Here is a 24,700-nt window from a genome sequence, read left to right on the forward strand (position 1 = left end):
TTCAATCCTCGTCCCTCCAGGATTCAGAATGATGAAGAATCACATGGGGTTCTCCCCACTGCACCCTTAAGATATCTTCAGCCGCCTTCCATCCCATACACAAACCACACGGAAGGCTCAAATCAAGGGCGGGATCGACACAGACCTCGAGATCGGCGCTCTCAGCCTGAGACAGAGCAGGTATCCGCTCTTAATAACAAGGTGGCGACCAAACTGGCCCGTGCGGGGCCCAAGTGCTCTGACAAGATCAAGGCTTTTCAAGAGCGAAGGCCGAGTGCGGATCTGCCAGCAGTTGGCTCCGTTCCGGAGTTGAATTACGACGGAAAGTGCGATGACGCCACACAAAAGCGAGCGGCCTTCAAGCAAAGAGCCTCCTCTTGGGAGGACAAGATGAGCTACTCACAGCGGGTTCAGGGCTACCAGAACAAGTTCAGTGAAGAACTGGAAAGGATCAAAAAGCTCGTTGGGCGGGTAAGCACAAGAAAGGCATGTTCCACTGAGCAGCTGGTGCCGGGCAAGCTCGAGCCCATTGCGCCACAAGTGGCTGAAAAGCTGGAGGCAAGGGAGCGAGCAATGAAGGGTGCACAGGTGTGGGAGGCTGGTAGACCAGGAGCCTTAACTCAAGTTCCTGAAAAAGCTGAGCCGAGCTCAAAGACACACCCAGAGCATTCCTCGTCACAAGGAAGAACGGGGAATAATAGAGTTACCATGGAGACAGCACTAGTTCACCAGTTGCCAGGGCAACCGTTGCCAACAGCCACAAAGACCACACACACCAGGTTTGGAGGGAATCATCTCTACTGATGAATGCCTTAAAGGGAAGGCTAAAACGATCAAATGACTCTACCTTTTTTGTCTTTAAATGCAGGAAAAGCACACCGAAATCTCCAACCACTCTGGTTGTCACCGCAGCACAGCGCCAATCTCCTTCGAGTAAGGAAAAGGACAGATCCCCCAGTCCTACGGGGAAAAGCCAGTCACAGTATCCAACAAAGCCTCCTCGGCTCAGCCCGTCGCCCACACCTTCCGTCAGCCCGCTTCTGAAGAGGAGGAAGGCAGAGAACGCGGCCATTCCTGCCATCCTGGTGGAAGATGAAACCCAATCTGATGCAGGCCAGATGAGGATCAATCAAATGAAAAGTGGCTCTGCGGAAGGTAAAGGTCGATTTTGTGACCATTGGTGTGATCATGTACGATTATTGAGATTAAAATTCATTTACATAGCAGGGTAAATGTGGACATACTGTACACATGCAGGTCTAGTCGTTACAAATAAAAAAAAAAACAATAGAAAAAGATCAATATAACTCGCTCCCGGCTGATGATGATGATGAGGGAGCGTTCACATGAGGAAATTGTGCTACAGCACATACGAGGAGCAGACCCTCCATTGTCTGACTTTGGTGACAGGCAGCCCAGCCACCCCTCGTTGCAGTGGTGGTCACCACGGCAACCCATTCATAGTTCCAAATTGGAGGCCAAGCCTGACTGAGAAACTTTCAATCGTGAGAGAACCGTTCACCAAATGTGTTTATGTTGTGCATCCTCTCTGCTTGTGCATGACGCAGCTTTGTCTGCACATGCAAACGGTTTTCGCCAGCAGCTTGGGCCTGTGTTGCCATATTAGGCCAGCGAGTCCACCTTGCTGGGGTATTTTTAGCCACCCACTTCTTCTTCAGTGTAAATGTGCTCTGCCTTGTGTCCCTGTTTGAGCTCTTTATCTTGCTTGATGTTCTCCAGGCAGCGTGAGCTAAAATGGTTTGCAGGAAGCAACACGGCTCAGCACCTTTTTTTTTTTCCTCTAAGCTCCCGCACACAACGTCACGGGAGCGTACAATTGAGGCATCTCTTGTCATCCGCTGGGTGATCCGCGATCAATATCATTTGTACGAAGGTCAGTGGCAGTGGGGGGTGTCAGGATGCCAGGAACGTCCCATGTTTTATTTACGGGAGGAAAGATCAGATGTGTGCGGCGGCTTTGTAAGAGTCGGCAGGGTTACGTAAGCACCCCGAGGAGTACTTATCCCCTGCAAATGTGACTCGAAGAGTTGACTCTTGGTAGGATGATGCGTTTCGATCCGGATTTCAATTGTTCTTTCTGGATTCCGCTCCAATAACCATAATTGTGCAGTGGTCTACTTTATTTTTAAACTGTAAACTGCGTTAGTGAGGTTGGGGGTTTGTATGTTCTCCTTGTGCTAGCGTGGGTTTTCCTGCTGGGATACCCCGATTTCCTCCTACATTCCAAATGCATGCAGGTTCATTTGAGGACTCGAAATCATCCTTCGGTGTGAATGTGAATGGTTGCTTTTCTCAGTCTAAATGTGCAATGTGACCAGTCCAGGGTGCGGCCCACCTCTCTCGCCCGAAGTCAGCTGGGTTTAGCTCAGGCGCACTTGCAACGCCAGTGAGGATAAGCAGTATAGGAAATGGATGGATGACTCAAGAGTCAAAATCTCCATTTTTCTCCTTCTTCCATATTGCCCACCAGAGTCAGATATTTTCAATTCCGAATCAGGCTCCAATCACACGTTGATCAAATTTTGAATGTTTATGTTGATAACATTTCTGCCAATACAACTGCAGTGTAAGATGACAGATCAAATATATCATGTAATTGCGAGCCATTTAATGATAAATAAACGGATTAACTGTGTGAAACGTAAGCCCCACGATGTGCCTGCAGTCTAGCAAAAGCTGATAGGGGCCATCCATTTTCCACACCGCTTATCCTGTTCAAGGTCACAGGAAAGCAGGAGCCCATCCCAGCTGACCTCAGGTAAATGACGGACAACATGCTGTTTAACCAAACAATCATTCATACTCATATTCACGCAGTTGCTTAGTGGGAATCGAACCCAAGTCAGTCAGAATAAATGCTATGTAATGTTTAGTGTAATGCTGCTTTACTTTACGTGTTGCCACTGCCTGGTTTCATCACTTCTGATTATGTACCAACGTGCAACATTTTACCTGGCATGATGATCATTTCATATGTTAAGAACCACAATCTGATAAGTGGGTGCAAATACATGACCCCGAAAAATCTGAACACGGCACAAATTCCGCATTGGGGTTTTACAAAATTTCTTGTAAAACCATGTTAATGAAGCCCCTCTGTTTTATTCTTCAACAATGCATGAGAAATTTAGTGAGGGTACCAGTGTTGCTCCATCTAGTCGTCAATTCATTCTGACGCAAAGGTCCAGACAGAGCGTCTGCTCCGGAGCACTGGGAATAAGCCAGTTAATGAGTCAGACATTAAGGGATGCATTCATTATCTGCTGTACGCACTGTGCGCATCACTCTGCTGCCTTTGCTACAAGAGCTTAATTTGGGCAAAGTAAAGTACACATACTGTTCCAATCCAGAAGTTTGCCTTGCAGGTGCTGCCGTATTTACTAACGGAATAGCAAATAATGGATCAAATTGACCAAATGTGGCTCTTTCAATTTGAGAAGAACCAAATGCTTGAAATTCAAATGAGGCATCCCGTATTCTTGCAGAGCAAAGTGGGAGACAAGATGAGAAATACTTGAGTCCACAGGCCGGGCTGACGGGACTCCATGGATGTGCTTCCGCTGCGACTAGAAGTGTCCATTTCAAGGAGCCTCCCTCTTTCCAGGTAGAGGCCTCTCAGGGCTGCAATAATCAGCCAGCAAATTTGTAACGCTCTAAATGACATGTTGTGAAAAGGTGGGGCCATGTGACCAAGCAGTGATGGAGGGCCAAGATGTTGTCATCTCAGTAAAAGTCACTGGGCAGCCCACACCGATGGTTTACTGGTGATATATTTCGTCAACACAGCCAGCAGACATTACCTCACGCCTCAGTTGAATTCTCTGCTACAGACCGCGTCTCCATGTTTCCCTGACCCAGGCTGAAGGACGAGGTCTCGTTGAAGACAGCGGGGCGCCGCTCCTTGAGGGAGACGGAGGACGGGACCAACGAGATCAGCATCATCTCAGCACAGAGGTCGGATGCAGGGCTCTATGTCTGCAAGCTCGTCAACGAGAGCGGAACAAAGCAGGAGGAGTGCAGAGTTGAGGTCAAAGGTGGGTGATCCAAAATCTCTTTCAATGGCGATGTGACCAATTTGTCTGTGTTGTTTCTCAGTCATTCTGGTCATAGTGATCCCCCTAAAAAGTGAACTGAGGCAGCTTTACTCTTCTTGGGTGTTGAAGACATTTCACCCTAGGTTGAAAAGGCTTCTTCTGTTCTAACTTTTAGCTGTGGAGTCTTCCTATTTTTGTTTCCGTTGGCTGTGTCCCTGATGGTGGTCACATGAATGTTGTTGTTGTTGCCACTGCAAATGTATGGCAAGTGAATGAGAGTTTGGAATGGAGGCAAAACGGCACATGATTTAAATTTTAACATATAAACCATTATTTACTGTACTGTATGTTGTACTACATCATCATAGACATATAGATAGAATATTGAATTAAAATATGTACTTGATCATCAGCTGCAGCAGAGACGCACCTGAAAATTATCCGAGAGGTCAAAGGTCTGATGGTGGAGGCCGGCGAGTCGGCCATGTTTGAATGTCACATCACAGGACCTCCAGATGTGGACGTGGATTGGCTGTCCAATGGGAAGCTGATCCAGCCGGCACTGCTGAACTGCAAGATGCACTTTGATGGCCGGAGGTCAGTTCATTCTTCAGGTTTTTTTTTCCCCACTTAAAATCTCATCAGCCTTGTATAAAGGACATTCAGTACTAGATACTTTAGTCGTTGTTCTGCACTTTTAGTCCACGTGTCTTAACACCAAAATAATTACTTTTATTGACATAAGTGTCACCTTGTAGATTATTTATTGATTGAGTAAGAGTCTTAAAGTATTTTGGCATTTGTTGAACTGAACATATCTAAAGTCATTTTCTGATATTAAATGTACTCAAATATTGGAAGTAAAAAGCAAAGTTTTTTTTTTTTAAAGTAAGCAGCGTTTACTCGAGTGTTGCGCAGCAGCTAAAAAGCTTTGTGCTGGCTAGTGGGTGAAGTTAGCTAGCACTTGTTAGCCCGGTCATCACGTTTGTTTACCATATGCCAAAACAAGTTCATGATGATTAGAAGAACAAAGACATTTTGACTTCACTTGATTAATATAAATTAATCCTTCCTCAGCTTGGACGGGGACTTTTGATTGCCAACATTTCTTTCACTTTAGGTATAGCCATAAGAGGAACACGAAAAGCATTCCTGTAAAATTGTGTGTAACGTAATCCTTGATATGACCACCACAGAGTTCATCAGTGTTGTTGTTTTCATTTTCAACTGCTGTTATGTGAGCAGCAGAGTCGGCAGCACGTGCTTTCATCTCGTCAGTACTCCACGCATGTAAATTGTGCGCCTCGCTCTGGACAGGCAGCACTCTTCTTTCTCTTTGTGCTTCGCGGGTCTGGAATTTTGTCAACCAACAAGTACTTGTGATTTTATTTTGCAGAAACGAAGATGGTTAGGGGAAACACTGTATACAGTATCAGAGTAAAACTATACAATTTATTTATGAAGTGTAGTGCAGTAAAAGGGAAATTTGATAGAATAAGTGAAGTGCCAATAAGTGAAAATTCTACTTAGATATAGTAATGAAGTATTTGTACGACGTTACACGACTGTTTTTGTACTTTACGTTCTGTTTTCTTTCAGGTGCCGCCTGCTGCTGAACTCAGTGCACGAGGATGACAGCGGGACGTACACTTGCAAATTGAGCACAGCTAAAGGTGAACGGCAGACCCAATTGGATTGGATTCATGACATTGATGATGAGAAAATGAAAGCAATTCATTTCATACTTAGATGAGGTGACCTCCAGTGCAAACCTGAAAGTGACTCCCTCCAAGGAGCCGTTGTTCACCCGTAAGCTGGACGTCCTCGAGGTCATCGCAGGTCGCACCGCCCGCTTGGACTGCAAGGTGAGCGGGTCACCGGCGCCACAAGTCACCTGGATGCACTTTGGTAGGGACGCTCAACTGACTTGCTGCGGTTTTCTCCCAAACCTTCGCTCGTGTTCTTCAAAGGAATGCCGTGTGACTCCTCTCTGTGCTTTCAGAGTCCAGAGTGGAGGAGAGCGACAATGTGTGCATTCTCAGCGAGGGGGGCCGCCACTCGCTTGTCATAGCCAGCGTCAGCAGTGACACAGAGGGCTTCTATACGGCCGTGGCTCAGAACATTCACGGGAAGTCTGAATGCACTGCTGAGCTTTACATACAAGAGCACAGGGCTGCAGTCTCCTCTCCCATGTAAGACGCCAGGTTCAAGTACTTTATGTTACATGATGATACCGAGACATGCAGTACAAATATTCAAACAAATTTCCACACCGCCTTTCTCCGTGATGCATTTTACATTAGAAAAATCTCACAGCACAACCACCAAACAGAAACGTCCACCACATTTACTTCCTCAGTGTGAAAAGCGGACTGTTTTGTTGAACACAAAGCTATAATTCTGTCAGATAAATGACAATAGGTCAGGTATGTCCAAAGTCCGGCCCGGGGGCTAAATGCAGCCTGCAGTCAAACTTTATCTGGCCCACAGCCTCCGTCAAAAATGAATAACGTCTGTCCCATAGTCCTGTTGACAAGCATAAAAAAATACTGTACACTCTAAATGCAATTTCAGATTTACACACAAGAGGGCCGCAACTCCATAACCCTGTGTGACGCTTTCCGGACAGTTTCTAAAATGGCGACATTGAATAAAAAAAGGAAAGGGCAGACAATTTAAGGAAAGGTGGAAATTGGACTATTTTTTTCACTGAAATACAAACTTACGCCGTCTGCCTCATTTGCAAGGAGGCTGCTACTTATTTCCCTGTTTTTAAATCTAAAAGTTCAGTGAACAATTATTTTCAACATTTCCCTGTTATTGAATTAAAAAGTACAGAGAACATTTAATTACCAGTGATATGTCATGTTTCAAATGAACCAAAAGACATGTTTTTAACCTTGAAATTTAAAGACTGGTTTGCAAAAATGTGTTTGGATTTATTGTTGTTCCATGTAAAAAACAATGTCGGGCTAAAATGGTCGGCCCCCCCACATTTGGACCTTCTGCCCTCTAGTGGAAGAGCATTTAATTGTTTTGGAAAAACAATGGCTCAAATAAATAATTGAAATCCCAAATGACATTCCAACCCACCGTCACTGTACCATAACATACCAACTTTATATTTATAGCACCTCCACATAGGCCAAAACGCTGAACATTTCAAATGCACTAATTGTAAAACAAGCAGACTATAGAATATGGATAGGAAATGTAAAAGGACATCGGGCATGACCAGAAAAATGAAATATCAAAACATTAAGGTAAGTCAAGAGAATACAAAACATAATAAAACAGATACTAACCAAGAAAATAAAACGAAACATATCAAACTGTGATGAATGCCAAGTCATACAGGTAAGTTCTAAGAAGGGAATTTAAAGTGGAAAGGGAAAAGGGCTCTTTTATATACAAGGCAATGAATACCATAACGTAGGTCCCGAGAAGGTAATACTGTTATCCACATCTACTAAATCAGATGTGTTATTGATTGTATAGGCTTCTTTTTTCATCATTTGGGGGGAGGTATCTGACTGTCTTCCCCCTGACGGTGGGAAACAGCAAATAAAACGAAAATAGCAGATGCCTCAAAATTGAGCCCTGCGGCATCACACATAACAAAGTGTCGGATGAGGATTCAAAATCATTGATTCTGGCAACGAATACCTTTCAGATATGATTTAACTAAACAGGAAGCCAAAATGGCTGTGGTCAACTGTATGGAATGCGGCAGATACGTCAAGAAGCAGGAGGCTGACAACATAATCAAGTCAGCAGATGGGCGACTATCAATATCAAGACCCTCGATATGTGTACTATATTAAGTTCTAAATTCCTAAATGCTTTGGGATGACACCCGGTCGACCTACCGGTGGCTTGCTAGTTTTAGTTATTTTGTCTGTGGGTTGTTGGTCAGTTGGTTAGGTCAACTTTCTCGGGCTTAGGAACTTAGGAACAAGCGGAACTTTTGCACACTGTCTGATCTCTTCCTTTATAGGTCCAAACTTGAGAAGATGCCATCCATCCCAGAGGAGCCAGAGCAGCTGGAGAGTGAAGTGGTGAAGAGAAGCATGCCAGACTTTGTCAAACCTCTGGCTGATCTGGAGGTGATTGAAGGCAAAGAGGCGGTGCTGAACTGCAAGGTGATGGGCCTGCCTTATCCGGCCATCACCTGGTACCACAACGGAAAGCGCATTGAGAGCAGCGAGGAGCTCAAAATGACCCAGAGTAAGACAAAACGCAGCAGGTGATGATGAGCTGTTTGAGTTGCAGGGTGCCAAATAAGAACTGTGTGTGTCTCCCTCAGGCAGGGATGTCCACAGTCTGGTCATTGCGACTGCGAGTCATGTTGATGGTGGAGTCTACAAGGCTGTGATCGCCAACAAAATGGGCAAAGCAGCCTGCTACGCACATTTATATGTTTCAGGTAGCCTGAGGTCCCATCGAGTTCATGGAGTTTTTCTTCCTTTTACAAAATATGAAAACATCTTTTTGTGCTTTCTGAACAGATATTGTTCCAGATCCACCCGATGGGCCCCCGGTCATAGAGGCCATCACAGGGAAATCTATAAGCCTCAGCTGGAACAAATCAAAGAGATCAAATCCATCCTATGGTAGCGTATGTCTTTCGGAGTCTCTGTAAAAGTCTGTGAAAGGTTGTTTTAAACCGTGAGTTTGTCAGTTAATGTCATTTGTTGTGCTTCTATCTTGTTCCAGTTGTTAAATCCAGCTACTGAGCTCTTAGATTGTCGCCATTCACTCATAAAATGCCTTGGCAAAACTTATTTGATCTCTTAGGTGCTCTGTGGGTTTCATGCTTCTCTTGCTTCATTGCAGATTCTGGCTCCTTGTCGTACGTGCTCCAGCAGCAACCTCTGGGCTCCATCCAGTGGTCCACTGTGGCATCCAACTTGAGGGAAACCAGATACACCGTTAGCAGCCTTTCCAAGGGGGTCCGCTACGCTTTCCGGATCCTCACGTCCACCGGCAAGACTCTTAGCAAGCCTTCACCATCCACAGATTTGGTTCAGCTCCAGGACAGAGGTATGAAGGGTGCCACATTTGCTGGTCCAAAATCACCTTTGAGTTCTAATAGTTTGCTCAGAAATTGTGCACAAATTAAGGTTTTTGTTTTTCGCCTTAGACAGATAGGACTGGTTGGTACAATGCACATATTTCCATATTTTTTCAAAAGTCCCTCCTTTAGTCTTTTTCACATGCAATAATCGACTGAAAAAAAATAAAACACACCCACCCCAAAAGAGTATGTTCATTCTTTGTTTCAGTTTGAATTTGCTGATCAGTGTTGCTGTAGGTAGACAGAACAGGTGGAATAATTATAGGAATAGGAAAGGAAAAATGACATTTCTTAGCACGTTATGGCATTATAATGAATGCTTGTTTATCAGCATTCACACACAGCACATCTTTGTATAGGACCTTATTTGAGGAAAGCACCAGTCATCGTAGACAAACCTGACATTGTGTACGTGGTTGGGAATCAACCTGTAAGCATCACCATCACCCTGAACCACGTGCACGCCACTGTCACTTGGAAAAGGTAATTAGTTACTTTCCCTCTCGGCAGCCACTTAAGCAAATGTGCTGCGAGATGTTGCTTCTGTGTTCACCAGGAGGGGCGTGGCGCTGGTCAACAAACCGGGGGTGTGCGAGATGAGCATGCCGGACGATGATCAACACTCCCTGATGCTCCAGCGTGTCAGAGCCTTGGACCTTGGCCAGCTGGTGGTGATGGCCAGCAACCAGTTTGGCAGCGACCTCTGCACACTGCAGCTGGTCATGGCAGGTTGGACCATGGCAGAGTGGGTTTCCTTGGTCCAAAGTAGCAAGAATTTATTTTATTTTATTTTTTTACCCATTCCACAGTGGCACCAAAGTTTGAGACCATCATGGAGGATGTGGATGTCCATGCTGGGGAAACGTCGCGTCTCGCTGTTGTGGTCGAAGGGAAACCAGATCCAGATATTCTGTGGTACAAGGTAATTATTGCAACAGTTGCGCCCCGAAAAGTCATCGCTAAATATTTGATGAGGCGTTTGGTTCAAATCTTTCACAGGATGATCTACTTCTCTCAGAGAGCAGCCACTTCACCTTTGTGTACGATGACCCAGAGTACTCGCTTGTGATTCTCAACGCCCGCGCCGAGCACTCTGGCGTGTACACGTGCACGGCGAAGAACCTGGCTGCGTCCAACTCCTGCAAAGCTGAACTCACAGTCCGCACAGGTCTGTACTAAGCATGGGAATTAACAACATGTTCCAGACGTAGCAAGTTTTACATTTTGATTTATCCTGCAGTCAAACAGACTTATGTAAAGATGTGCTGTCTACAGAGCAAAAAGAGACTGTCGAGCCAATGGAAGATGAGGGCACCATTCTCAGGAAGATGCGACGCTTGACAGACTACTTTGACCTCCACAAGGAGATAGGCAGGTATGCGTGTGTCCATATTTGTGAGGGATAAGGCCAAGTAAGCTGCACCGTTTCTGAACTGAAGGCACAATATGTTTTTTATGTAGATGTAGGTTGGTGTGTATACACATGTGTATATACACATGTTACTGCGTATATCTACATAGGTTTGATTCTAAATGTTTGCCGTCAATGTTATACATTAATGGCCACATTATGCCGCCGCCCCTGTGTGACCTATATCTTTGCTACTGTAACAATGAAAATTTCCCCACTGTGGGATCAATAAAGGCATTCTTATTCTTATTCTTAATAATGACTAAGCCATTGACTGTAGAACAGATAGACTAGTTCTCAGTGCAGCACAGACCCAAGGGGGGAACTTTTAACTCAAGTGGGAAAAAAAGTGTCGGATTTGTACATTATTCACTTTTCTAAAGCACAATGTGGCCAGCAGCTCTTTGTGCAGACAACAGCCTTGAGCCTCTTTCAAGAACGATGCTGTGTCAAGGTGTCAATGAATGGCTTTTCCCCACATTTTCACATGGCAGATATTTTCCAGATTTGGAACAAGTTGAACTCCTTCAAAGATGCCCATCAAATGCAGAGTCCCGTCATTAGGAGTATGTGGTAGTGATTACATTAGCCTATGAAGTAACAATCAAAACAGCGATTGAAACATAAAGGTGTTGGCAGAAGTACCATAAAATGCAGTCAAATGTACACGATGTGTACCACAGGGGGACTTTTTCCTACGTGAAACGAGTAACTCAGAAGAAGGGAAAGAAGGAATTTGCTGCCAAGTTCACATCTGCTCGTGGAAAAAGGAAAGCCTTGGCCCTGCGAGAGATGGAACTGCTGTCCGAGCTGGACCACGAGCGGATCATCTTCTTCCATGACGCCTTTGAGAAAAAGAACTTGGTGGTGCTGATAACGGAGTTGTATCCTTTGTATATGCAGCTTTGTATGAGCAGAGACATTTATATCTTGTACTGTTCTTCATGTACTTCACAGTGAGTTGACAGAGTACTTAAATGCATCTTAAGGACACAAATGATCCAATACATTGATTCTAATGTCTTCATCTACAATCTTGCATTTTCCCTTTGACTCATTGTTGAGTGGAATTAACAAGCAAACAAACAAAAAGTATGTGTTGGAGTGCTTATCTGCGGTATTGCGCAGTCGTTTTTTTCCTCAGCTCTGGCTTGAAGGTGTCACGAGGAGATGTTAGAACGAATGTCCAGAAGAACTACAGTGACAGAGCTGGAAGTGGGTTGGGTTCTGCTTTCCCCAATGGACTCCCGACACATGACTTACACATCGTCACGTCATCATTTGTGCATCCCCACAGATCCGTCGAAGTGTTCAGCAGGTGTTGGAAGGCCTTTGCTACCTTCATGAGAAAGACATTGCCCATCTTGACATAAAGGTAACTGTTAGTTTTCATACAACATATCTGTCGAGTGTTCAATTACAAGAACTGATTACTCTTGTGTGCATCGGGTTTTAGCCAGAAAACATTTTGATGGCAGCTGCCGGCAGTGACCAGATCCGTATTTGCGACTTTGGCAACGCCATCAGGCTGGAGTCATGCGAGGAGCATTACTGCAAGTATGGCACACCGGAATATGTGGCACCAGAGATTGTGAACCAAACCCCTGTCTCCAGAGCCACTGACATATGGTGAGCCGGCCTGCTGTGTACACGACTTGCAGCGAAGCACAATCTCGTCACCTCTGTTTTACGTATCTATGCTGCTTCTTACAGGCCAGTCGCAGTCATTGCATATCTCTGGTAGGTCATACAGCAAGCGCACAAATTTAACATGCAGTTGGCTCATGTCATGAACAAATCACTTTTCCAGTCTGACAGGAGTGTCACCATTCACCGGTGAAAACGACAGAGCCACTGTGTTAAATATTCGCAACTACAACGTGGCCTTCGACGAGACCATGTTCTCTGACCTCTGCAAAGAAGCGAAGGGGTTTGTTGTCAAGCTCTTGGTGGTGGACCGACTGTAAGTGCTCTCAGATGGATTTATGTACAGTATGCATCTGTGTGTGGTATATATGGCACTAAACTCTGGCATATTTGTGTTTGTTCTCTCAGGAGGGCAAGTGCCACTGAGTGCCTTCGTCATCCTTGGTTCAAGGTAGCTGCCAGACTTGTGTTTCATTTCTAATTAAAATTATAGCTCTTCATGACATATTAATGACATTTTATCTTGCAGTCAGAAAGTAACAAGAGCATCTGCACAGCAAGGCTAAAGCAGGTTTTGTCTAGAAGGCGATGGCAGGTACAACACATAATTTCAATATTTATTGGCTGACCCCAAAATTCAATGCACCTACACAATCTAATGTGATTCAGGCAATTATTTGCATCCTCCAATCCATGAACCATAATCATCAGTTTGATGCAGTCATGGTTATTATTTCAACAATACAGTGGTACTTTGGTTCAAAAACTTAATCCACTCCATGACTCTGCTCGCAGACTTTGATAACTCTTACCATTAACATGAATAGAAATGGAATTTATCTCTTCCAGCCCATGAACAAACTTAAATTTACCTTATTTTTATTGGTATGAAGTTGAAAAGAAATCAGTCAATTGCCGCGCTCACGCTATCACCAGCAAGCACTTTGTTGAAACAGTCATTTCTTGGGCCACATTGGCTGCCTTTATTGCCTCTCTGTTTTGCAGAACAGCAAATTAAAAGATTATTTCACCAAACTTAATTCTGCAGTGAGATCACAAATACGAACAATTTCTGTGATTTGAAATGACTTGTAAAAAAGCACAACTGAGCCATCCGCGCGGGTCCATGCCTGTACGTGATCTGAAAATACTATGTGAACAAACCTTATTTTTTTCAAAGAAAAACTCATTAATAAAAACTGAGCTTTGTATTGTTGTAAGGGTATAATAACAAATATGATCATCTTCATTATGATCACATTAGATTGTTCAGGTCTGCCAAATGAAGTGTCAGTTGATTGCCTAAACATTATCTGCATTCAAAACGTAGTTCACTTCTATCCTGATGTTTGCCCCTCAGCGCTCCTTAATCAGTTACAAATCAAAGATGGTGATGCGAACAATCCCAGAGCTACTTAACGACGCATCTAGCCATGTGTCCATTGCTGTGGCACGGCATTTAAAAGAAGGCTCCCCACCAACTTCATCGTCCTCCGACTCAGAAGCAGACGTAGATGAGCTTCCCTTCGTTCCTATGCCGCTATCTATGTTCTTCTCCGGTTCCAGAGTCTCCCTGAATGAGATGCCCGGGGATGAACACATCACAGGGGTGCCTAATGAGATTGCTGATAGAGCTAAGAACAGCCTGGTCACAGCTGGTATGAAAGGAGAACCGGATGAAAGTGGGAGACCTAAAGATGACAACCCAGACGAGGAGATAATTCAACAGACAAAAAGAGCTCCACTGAAAAAAGGATCAAGTACAGAGATGGATGAGTCTCAGACAAAAGCAAGAAGATCTACAATGAGGAGAGGCAGTTCTGCTGACTCTGCGTTGCTTCTTCACATGGACCTAGAACAGGGTGATATCAATGAGGCTACAGAAATGAACAGCAATAGCCTGAAGAAGACAGTTTCTCTTGAACTGCCCAACCGTAGCCCAAGCCCTGGAATCACAAAGATAAGCCAAGAGGATTACGCCTTGAAACTGGAGCTCATGCGACAACGGCTGCTCAGGGGAGGCAGCATGGATAAAAAGATGAGCGGCCTGCGAGGGCCCTTATTTGAAACACTTGGCATGGAAGACGAGAGACAGACAGGATCCCTCGATCGCAATCTGAGAAGATCCAGAGCGGGGCCATCCACACTCATGCGAGCTGCATCTTCTGAGAGTCCTGGACAAGACACACCAAAGACCAAAGTTTTTCAGAAAAGCGCTTCCTTCTCTCAAGATTCTGAACCCATGCCCCTTCATCGCAGGTATGGAGCTCCCTTAGAAATCCCATCTATAAGCACTGGCAGCACTGAGGGGAAGAAGCTTCAGGAGGCAACATCCATGTCTGCACTAACAGAACAAACGATGATGGAGTCACCCACGGAGCGCAACTCATTTATTTACCCTACAGCAGTAGAAGTGGACCAACAGCACAAACAGTACAATCAAGAGAAAAGGACCAATAAAGGAAAGGTAAATAAAGTAGAATGTGAGCCAAGATCATCCTCACTTGTTCCTCCGATAATTGTGATAGAAGAGGATGAAGAGGAAGAGAACAATAGGAAAGATCTACGTATTAATAAAGATAAAGAAACATCGCAAGACACAAAAGCATCGTCTGCATATGAAAACATCTCAGTAGCTGTTGCCAGGTCATCTGGAACATCTGACCAAGTGTGTGGCAAGTTGAAAGGACACGAGCCGAAAGACATCGCTCCTTCACCTCAACACCCGGCTGTGTTTGCCAAAGTGGCAACTGCCGATCGGTCCTCTGCTTCCACTTCCTCATCTTCGAACCCAGAAATTCCTAGCATGCCGCGTCAACCACTATTCAGAACAGATATCAAAGACATCGACTCGGAGGAGGTCTTTGAAGCCAGATTTAAGAAGCGGGAGTCATCTTTGACACGCAGCCTCAGAAAGCTAACCAGAAACAAATCAGAGGAAAAATCACCTACTCTGAGCCGTAAGATCAGTGGTGGCGATGATGAGGTTTACAGGCCGGGGCAGAGAGGAGCCCCCCTTGAAATGGTCTCCAAAGGGCTACAAGAGAAGTCCAAATCAGTTCAAGACCTACAGGAAGAGAAGGAAAAAGAACCAGGCCTAAGCCTTATGGGGAGGTGGTCGATGCGGGGAAAGAGATCAACATCCGTTGAAAAAAAAGATGAGAAGTCAAAAGAAAGAAAGACTCAGGCTATTCAGGAAAGTGCAGCCCCTAAGAGGGTTACTTGGGCAATTGGTCGAAGTAAATCTTTGGACACAAATGAGCAGGAGGAACGAGCACGAACTAAAGCTGATGAGTCTGCAGTTTCTTCTATGAGGCGCATGTTCGAGTCAAAAGTGGCCGGAATCTCTGCCAAATTAAGGAGCCACTCCGAGGACAGAAAGGATAAGATTGCTGAGGGAAGTCAGAAAGATCAGCAACTGAGGAAGCTCACAGATTCTCCAATCCTTGCAATGCGACAACATTTTGAGAATAAAGTCGCAGGAAATTCCACAAAAATCCGCAGTCGTTCGGACCAAAGACAAGAGAACACAGAGGAAAAGAAGACGCCCCTGTTTTCTCGCCATCGCCACTCACACTCTGAGGGCCGAGGACTGAAAGGAATGGGCGTGCCTGAGAATCAGCTTGCAAAACAGGCAGGCGTGGGCGCGTCAAAGGAGTCGATCGAATCTACTTCCAGTGTTCAATCTGAGAAAGAGAACGACCGGCGGTCTAGATGGGACAGGTGGGGTCTGACCAAGAGCAAAAAAGACAAAACACCTTCTCAGACTGACCTCATTTTACCCACCCCAAAAGAGGAACAGACTTCCCACACACAGAAGTTTTGTCGTTCCGCTTCGGATTTCCCACCTGTGTTCCATATCAAACTCAAAGACCAAATCCTGCTTGAGGGAGAGCAGGTAACCCTCAGTTGTCTCCCTGCTGGAAGTCCGCATCCTGACATCGCGTGGATGAAAGGTCTCGTGCTCCCATCCTAATGCTGATAGCATTAAAAATGCTGTGCCAAAACTCACACATTTCACATTTCATTTCCGATTCTGTGTTGTCTGCATTTTTTCTGTCTTATAGATCGTAAAACTCTGGATGCGGATGATCGAATCAGTCTCCTCTCCCATCCGGATGGCAGACAGCTTCTTACCATCCTGAAGTGCAGCCAAAGAGATGCTGGGGTGTACGAGTGTGTAGCTACCAACTCCCTCGCTGCCATCACCACTTCTTGTACACTGACGATAGCTTGTAAGTGGCTTGTGTCACCCAAGCAGCTCAACTCAACGCAACTCTCTCGTCATTTTTCACATACCGCATCATCCCTATAACGCAATTGAACAAGTTTAAGTTTTGATGGGAGAGGTGATGGAATCAATACAGTAGTAATGATCTTTATTGTGAGACTATTGACCACACAATGATAGATTCCCCACATAATATTTTGGGGCTAAATGGGTGGGTTGTGTCGGGAAGGGCACCTGCCGTAAAAGCTGTGCCAAACAAAATCATGCGAGTGGCTCGCTTTGGCAACCCCTGGCAAGCCGAAAGCCCCATCGAAAGATCCAACGCTCCCTCACTGCTGCAACAGTAATCACGTGTGTCTCAGATGGTGAGACATGTAAGCTTCAATCATTACTTTTGAGGGGTTTGTTTTTTTTCTGTTACTTTTTATTCAACTTTGACCTTTGTCTCTTCTTGAGTGTGTTGATAAGCTGGAGTTTCTTTGGCATTCTCATTCTGTATTATTAATAATATGAAAAAACTCTTTCAGAATCTACATCTTGAAACACAATTAGCTAAATATTCTATCAACAATATTCTATCAACAAACCATCACTTCATTTGGTGCTCTTTCCCCTTTTGCACAACACTTCAAGATGTTCCCAAGCGACCTGGGACACCTGAAGTCCCTCAGACGTATAACAACACTGCCCTGGTGCTGTGGAAGCCATCCGACACCAAGCCTCCATGCAGCTACACACTGGAAAGAAAGACGGAAGGTGAAAAATAACCTCCTAAATTTAGTGTACCAATAAAAGATATGAAACTTTGGCTTAACTAGTTTGTCCATGCAGAAGTCAGTATATATATTTGCTGTGCAACTCAAATACTGTATATCCTCGCTGTCCTGTGAAAAACACATCTCCAATTTTGTAATCTTTTTAAATTTTCACTTTAATGCGATGTCTGTAACGCGGAAACACGATTCATGAAAAAATAAGAAAATGAAAAAAAAATTGAGAAGTTTTTCACATGACAGCGGCGATATTCTGTATTTAGTCTGAACCTTTGTTTTTATTTCATCTATCATAAACCTAATTTATGATGTAACATTTTTCAGAAATAACATGTATTGCATTGTTACTTCAGGAGATTCATCGTGGCAAACTGTTGCCACCGGAGTGGTTGACTGCTACTACAACGTGACTGACCTACCGCAAGGTCATGTGTTCCGGTTTCGCGTGTTCTGTGTGAATAAGGCAGGACAGGGGCCACATAGCAACTGTTCAGCACCAGTCAATTTGGATTCAGCAGGTATGACTGGAATGTCAGGCTGAAGATGCAGAAGCTGTCAAATATTTGTTTGAATACATTGTGTTGTTGTTAGGGATGTTCCAATCAGGTTTTATGACACCGATTCCGATCATGCATGAGTGAGATCGGCCGATACCGATTCCGATCACATGGAATATCTGTATATTTTTCCATTCATTTATGGTGACTAATATTATGCAGTATTATCTGAAAAAAAACCAGCCATATTATTGCCGTAATTTTGACAAAAATCTATATATATTTTCAAAAGCATGAAGAAATACAAAACCGTTGCTGGTACAATACAACAATTACTCAGTCACAAAAAAAACTTAAATTTACCAGCTTTTAGTAACACAGTTTTTAACAGATCAAAACAATCAGCAGTCTCAAAAGACTTAATTATGCAAAAAGTCAAATAGATAACATGCCACCTAAACATTGCATGGTTCAGAATATAATCAAAGTAGAAAAAATAGTCACATGCAGGCTTCACTTGAATAAACTATTCAATGAGTTCCTAAATTGAAACGACTCAGGAACTTTATTGCCTTGTGCATAGACAAACTATCTTGTGCATTTGTCAACGAGAAAAAAAGCCACTGTTAATCTTTTAATCTCCCTGTGGCAATAATGCCACTTATACTGCGCTGTGTCCGCCTTGACTTTATTCAATGCAGTGAGGCTCGTAAACTCACCATAGTCTCCCAATTGCTTGTTCTTCAAATGTCGGATTAAGTTGGTTGTGTTGAAACTTTTGGACATGCTCCCCGCGCGAGTTACCTTTTCATGGCATATACAGTATTACTAGACGCAAACTTCACACCCACAGCAGACAATGCTATGTTCACACCAACTGTGGTGGTCGGAATATTCCAAAGCCTTTTATTGCCGATCAAAACATCCGATCACCTGCTGCTCATGCTTCGCAGCCTTGTGTTGCGTCCCTCCCCTCCACTCGCAGCGGAGCCGCGGCTGCATAAGGGAGCCTTTCTGGCGGCGCGTATCAATTGGAGTCAATGTAGCTCGTCCAGGCGGGCGCGGTTGTGTGCAGGGCGACGCAAGTGATGCTTTTGGATGGAGGGATGTCCTTACATATTAAACAAATCAACTTTTTTGCCATTTCGTCTCGCGGCAGCCAAGCATGAGCTGCGGGTGATCGGATGTTTTGATCGGCAATGAAAGGCTTTGATCGAATATTCCGATCGCGTAATTTTTCCCGAAAATCGGCCGATCATGATCGGTGCCCGATCGATCGGAGCATCCCTAAGTTGTTGTGTTTCGTTGCGGTCAGCTGAAGAGGGTTCACCTGTGTTGGCTGTTGTGAAGACCGCTGCCATACCTGGACCTCTGACATCCCCCTCAAGTTTCCCCCCATTCACATCCACAATGACTAGTGCAACCTCCACGATGACAGGTCCTGAAAATGTATCTGCACCAGCGACATCCCTCCCTCCTGCAGTACTGCCATCATTATGTGGGGCTTCAAGATCCATAGAGACCTTGTCATCTGCATCTGCAATCACAAATACGCAGGATGCTCCAAAAACAACCTCTAAACTTCCATCTGCACCATTTATAGCGGCCAAGCTCCAGAGTCCAGTCAACATTGTGTCTCCTATGACCCAGACCCCAACCACTCTTGTAACTCCTCCTTCAAGTCCCACCAAACCGGCCTCAGCGCCCATTTACATCCCCACCACCACAGCCTCTATAGCCCCATCTCCAATGTCCTTCTCCCCTAAAGTGCTCCAAACATCCAGCCTGAGCCCCATTGGTGAAGGGGCCTGTACCCCCACCAGAAGCACACCAGCTGGCCGCACTACACCCTCCACGACTCTGCGCCAAGGGGTTCCACAGAAACCTTACACCTTTCTGGAGGAGAAATCCAGGTGAGAGAAAATAGTTGAATGTATAGAATTTAACATTAAATTTCACATGATCCTATATGCAGTACATAATCCAACTCTTCTTTGCCAGAGGTCGCTTTGGAGTCATCCGTGAGTGCCGTGAGAACGCCACAGGCAAAATATACATGGCCAAAATCATTCCCTACAGCCAAGAGAACAAAAGGGAAGTTCTGAAAGAGTATGAGATCTTGAAATCTCTGCACAATGAAAAAATCATGGCTCTGCATGAAGCCTATGTCACGCCACGCTACGTTGTGCTAGTGGCAGAGTACTGCACCGGCAAAGAGCTGCTGCACAGCCTCATAGACAGGTAGGCAGGTCACAAACAGTCTGTAAATGGCACGTACATGAGTTCACCATCATTCAAATTCTTTTTTCTCAACCCTCCACGATACTGTAGGTTCCGCTACTCTGAGGATGATGTGGTCAATTACTTGGTCCAGATTCTCCAGGGAGTCGAGTACCTCCACAACCGCCGGGTCCTCCACTTGGACCTGAAGCCCGACAACATCATGGTGACAAACCTCAACACCATCAAGATTGTGGACTTTGGAAGCGCTCAAAGCTTCAACCCTCTTAGTCTTCGGAAGCAGGAGTTGAGTGAAATATCACTGGAATACATGGGTGAGGACAATCATTCACCGAGAATATCAATTCCTATATTATGAGGTTTCACCCTTCTGACAAATGTGCTTGAAGCTCCTGAGATCGTGAAAGGCGAAGTAGTGGGTCCTCCCGCAGATGTTTGGACAATTGGGGTTGTGACTTACATCATGTGAGTCCAATATCTGAATGTAAAACTCACTTGGATTCTCATACAGCACATTAACAATCAACACCAAATTTTTTTCTATGCACGGGAAGGCTCAGCGGCCAGCTGCCCTTTGAAGACAAAGATCATCAGTGTGTGAAATCCAAGATCCTGACGGCGAAGTTTGATCCAACGAGACTTTACCCCAACGTCTCTCAAAGTGCCTTGGCTTTTGTCAAGAAGATGCTGAGCAGTTACGCTTGGTGAGAAATATGTTACATTTGAAAAAATATTCTCGATAATGGAGGACCAGAGGTGGGCATTTTTCTGAAGTTTGTCGGTATGTCATTTGTCATCCCTCAGCAGCGTGGGTATCCCCGTCCGTCATCCGTCAATCCGTCTATTTTTCAAGCCGAACCAAACTGTAATCGTCTGTCGGTCAGTCCGTCACGTTATTTTAACCGCGCTTCTGTCAGTAAACATCAAAGGTCCGCCAGTCCGTCTATCGTCAATACGGGAAAAAAAGGTCCAATGGATGAAAAGTCCATCCATCCATCCATCCAGAGCTGGGCATTTTACTAAAATTTCCCAGTCCATTTATTACCTTCTGCCTGCAGCCGGGGTACTGTTCCGCAATCCGTCTATCCACCTTTTTGTCCGGCCAGAACAAATACTAATCGCTTATAGGCCGGTCCGTTTATTATTTGAAAACGGGCTTCCTTTTGCGTTTCCGTCTACAACTTCTACAACGTTTGGTACATTACTGCCACCTTCTGAAATCGAGTGTGGTGACGGCAAAATACCGTTTCACAACCGCCTAACCCCACTCTTACAAAAAATAAAAATAGAAATAGAAATCTTAACTCACAAGAACTTCACTGTAAAACTGTCTTTGTAGTCAAAGCAACTCACGTTTCCGTCTTTGTTCAGCAAAACGGGCGGCCGTAAATAATGGACTGTGAGGTCCGTTCAGATTTGACCAGGTTAGTTATGATTACACAGACGGACAAAAATCCACTTCCGTCTGTGCTTAGGCCATCTTTTTTTTAAGTTTCTTATCTTTGCCAAATATAATTTTTTATCTCGAATTAATGTATTGGTGATTTTCCTGCCGTTAAAAAGTTGTTTTCATGGAATGAGGCAACACTGCGTGTTGTGTATTGTGCACTATCATTCCTTGTTCACTACAAGTTAGTTGGCCAGGAACCCCGCTGCACCGCATACAAGTGCGACGAGTGGCTATGAAGTTAAAGGGGGCTCAGAATATTAATTATAGACATTTAAGACAGGGCGGCACGGTGGACGACTGTTTAGCACGTTTGCCTCATATTGCAGAGGTTGTGGGTTTGAATCCAGCCCCCGCATTCCTGTGTGGAGTTTGCATGTTTTCCCCGTGCCTGCATGGGTTTCCTCTGGGTACTCCAGTTTCCTCCCACATTCCCAAAACATGCATGGTAAATTGACTGGATGCTCTAAATTGCCCCTAGATTGTGAGTGCGAATGTTAGTTTGTGTCTGTGTGCCCTGCAATTGGCTGGCAATAGGGGTGTAACTTGAACCAGAAAAACGTTTTGGGATTTAATAGGTGCCAGTGCATCGAATCCAACAGAATGGAATCATTCCACTTTGAAATGTGTTGAGGGACTATCGAATCATCTTTTATTGGAGATATATCTTAGAAGGAAATGGCACATTTCCAGTATTTGACAAATTCATTCGAATGTGTGTAAAATGACAAAAACATAGTAATTGCATCATATACTTTCGAAATGAGCCATACTACATCGAATCGAATCGTAATCTCACTGAATCAAACCAAACCGAATCGTTCCACTTTCAAATCGAACCGTCCTTGAATCGTTTCTCACCTAACATATAGAATCGTCTTTTGTGGAGGGATGCACACGCCTTGCTGGCCACCAATTCAGGGTGTACCCTGCATATTGCCCGAAGTCCGCTGGGATAGTCTCCAGCACCCCCACGACCCTTGTGAGGATAAGCGATTTGATTGGATGGATGGATTATTTAAAACAGTAATGCTCCTGTAATTAAAAAAATGTTAAATTAGTTGAACACCATTTAAAACACAGCTCACAAATGATGCCATGTATGTAATGTGTTCATGCGTGTGTGTGTGTTCAGGGCCCGTCCGACCACACGCGACTGCTTCACGCAAGCCTGGCTTCAGGACTCTTACATGATGAAGCTGAAGAGGCAGACTCTCACTTTCACCACGGGCAGACTCAAAGAGTTCTTAGTGGCGCAGCAGTGCCATCGTGCAGAGAGCACAACCAAGCACAAGGTGCTTCTGCGCAGCTACCAGAGCACACCCAAGCGCCCATCATCGGGGCCTGGGTCGCACGTTCCCGACTCCAAGTGAAATTCATGAGGACGGAGTCATGTGTGTGGGTTGCATTTGGAAGAGTCTCATATGACGCATCACTTACTGCTCTGTCTCTCAGTGCAAAGACTCCAGCATCGACAGTCTCAACTAGGAATAAAACATCTGTTGATGTTATTTGGTTGACTGCACTTTTCCATCAACCTCCCCCATTTTCAGTGAAAGAAATTCTAAAACTACACTTTCAGCAGCAAACATCAGCAACCTTTTTTTATATAACGCACCACCCAGGCGAATGTATACCATACTTTGAGCTGCTAAATTATGTTCGCATTTACTTATACTTCTTACTTACACTTTAGATCTCAAAACCCCCCCAAAACTTTCCTTAAAATTGTTTACTTTTTTCATGTTAATTTATTTGCATGCGTGTGCAAGTGTAAGCATCTCTGAATCACTTTCTGGCTCACTAAGATGAAAAAAAGGTGTGTCTTTGTGGTTGCTTGGTTAAGGATCCCGAAGCAAATGTCTGCATCTGTTGTTGAACATGTATTACAGGTAGGACGTACACTGGTTACTTGCTGTGGTTCCTCAGTATTACACTTAGCTCGCTCAAACAGGGGCGGAGCCAGAATGTGGCTAATGGGTGGGCCTGGAAAAATCAGGGTGGGCCTGAATATTTCTCTCACTCAGCACAATCCTCCTGTCCCAACACATCGTATATTCAAAATGACAAACGGAATAATATGTATATTCAGATCTTCCTTAGACAACCACAGTTATGCCATTCTTAATATTCAATAAAATAAAATAAAAAAAACATAACGAAACACAAATATAAAAAAATAATTTAATAATTGACTAAAAATTTCAAAGTATGTTTTTTTTTCATGAATCTCACTGGGTGGGCAGTCTGTCAAACTGGGTGGGCCCATGGCTCCGCCCCTGCGCTGAAATCACGTTTGCCCAGTCAGTGCCTAGATTGGAGTCAAATCCAAAATATATTTCTTTTTATGTGTCTTCTGGTTCTAATTCACATGTGATGAATTCGTTGGACAAACATTTAGCACTGCGCTGTTGCAATTTTACAAGTCAGACTGACGATAGCATCGAATAGCCGTGTGTGTTACTCTCTCAACACTACCTTTCTATGAATTTGGATGGTTGAAGAGTTGTAAATGTGCCAACTTGCTGTGTTAATATGTGGGATATGTTGTTTTTCAGACACACTATGTAATAAAGTACAATTTGCCTATTTTGTGTGAGCGTCCCACTAATTTGAATGTAGTCTATTTTTCTAGATGCTGTTTATACATACATCAGAGTGGGGGTTGGGCCTTTTCACCACAAGTACACACTCCCTTAAAATATGTATTATAGATGGATGTTTTAAATATACTGTAAATAAAGTCTCTCACTACAGTAATGGAAAACTGATGCAGAAATGTTGCAACAAAGGTCTGCAAAGTGAAAGTTGTGATCGTGTTTGTCCGCGACCCGGGTACCCTTCCGTCCTCGTCCCTCCGTCATTATTCATAAAAATGATCATCTCCGACCCCGTCCGTCCTCGTTTTTCTCAATCCTAAATGTAATGCAAATACAAATACCAGTGCACTTAATGCACCTCATTGCCAGTGGCTAATGCAAGGAATGAAACGTCTTGATGAACTATCATACAACTGAACGTTAAAATAAAGAGAGAAAAGAAATATGTTGCTCAATCTTTAATAAAATCGTCTGCGGTTGAATAAATTCCTTTCAAATGGGAAGCTGCAGATATTTGACATCTAACCCTGAACATGCAACAGGTAACAGATGCATTTAAATAATTGCTCAATTATACCAAATACTCCCTGCTGATTGGTGTACTGGTTGCTCACTGTGGGGGAGGGGCACATTTATTGATGTTACTCTAGAGAACTTTGTAAACATGACAAAAATGAACAAAATTGCCCAGAGCACAGGACAGAAAAGAGTACAGTGTTCA

The 24,700-nt window shown here is 44.3% G+C and overlaps 1 protein-coding gene across 1 annotated transcript; it reads left to right on the forward strand.

Annotated features, from left to right (window-relative positions):
* Positions 1 to 375: 375 nt before the first annotated feature.
* Positions 376 to 23,968, forward strand: LOC147154056 (striated muscle preferentially expressed protein kinase-like). The gene is made up of 36 exons (XM_086040282.1): positions 376 to 779; positions 869 to 1,155; positions 3,507 to 3,625; positions 3,697 to 3,785; positions 3,880 to 4,055; positions 4,469 to 4,652; positions 5,655 to 5,728; positions 5,805 to 5,963; positions 6,058 to 6,247; positions 8,053 to 8,282; positions 8,362 to 8,481; positions 8,564 to 8,668; positions 8,892 to 9,098; positions 9,492 to 9,615; positions 9,689 to 9,861; positions 9,942 to 10,054; positions 10,132 to 10,300; positions 10,408 to 10,507; positions 11,227 to 11,427; positions 11,701 to 11,758; positions 11,841 to 11,918; positions 12,000 to 12,172; positions 12,257 to 12,283; positions 12,354 to 12,506; positions 12,599 to 12,641; positions 12,720 to 12,785; positions 13,551 to 16,146; positions 16,258 to 16,425; positions 17,055 to 17,177; positions 17,548 to 17,712; positions 19,007 to 19,604; positions 19,693 to 19,932; positions 20,023 to 20,246; positions 20,322 to 20,397; positions 20,487 to 20,636; positions 22,515 to 23,968. Exons 1-36 carry the CDS (start codon positions 391 to 393, stop codon positions 22,750 to 22,752), a joined length of 8,385 nt encoding a protein of 2,794 aa, XP_085896408.1. The 5' UTR covers positions 376 to 390; the 3' UTR covers positions 22,753 to 23,968.
* The last annotated feature ends 732 nt before the right edge of the window (positions 23,969 to 24,700 follow it).

The sequence above is a fragment of the Filicampus tigris genome, chromosome 1, assembly GCF_054856515.1.
Source record: "Filicampus tigris isolate MCC_2025a chromosome 1, RoL_Ftig_1.0, whole genome shotgun sequence".
NCBI lineage: Eukaryota > Metazoa > Chordata > Actinopteri > Syngnathiformes > Syngnathidae > Filicampus > Filicampus tigris.

Excerpts from the sequence above, each read along its gene's own strand:
- LOC147154056 (XM_086040282.1), top strand. The coding sequence starts at position 391 with ATGAGCTACTCACAGCGGGTTCAGGGCTACCAGAACAAGTTCAGTGAA. Across the intron at positions 8,669-8,891 it reads GAGATCAAATCCATCCTATG|ATTCTGGCTCCTTGTCGTAC; the intron begins GTAGCGTATGTC and ends GCTTCATTGCAG. Across the intron at positions 16,147-16,257 it reads TGACATCGCGTGGATGAAAG|ATCGTAAAACTCTGGATGCG; the intron begins GTCTCGTGCTCC and ends TCTGTCTTATAG.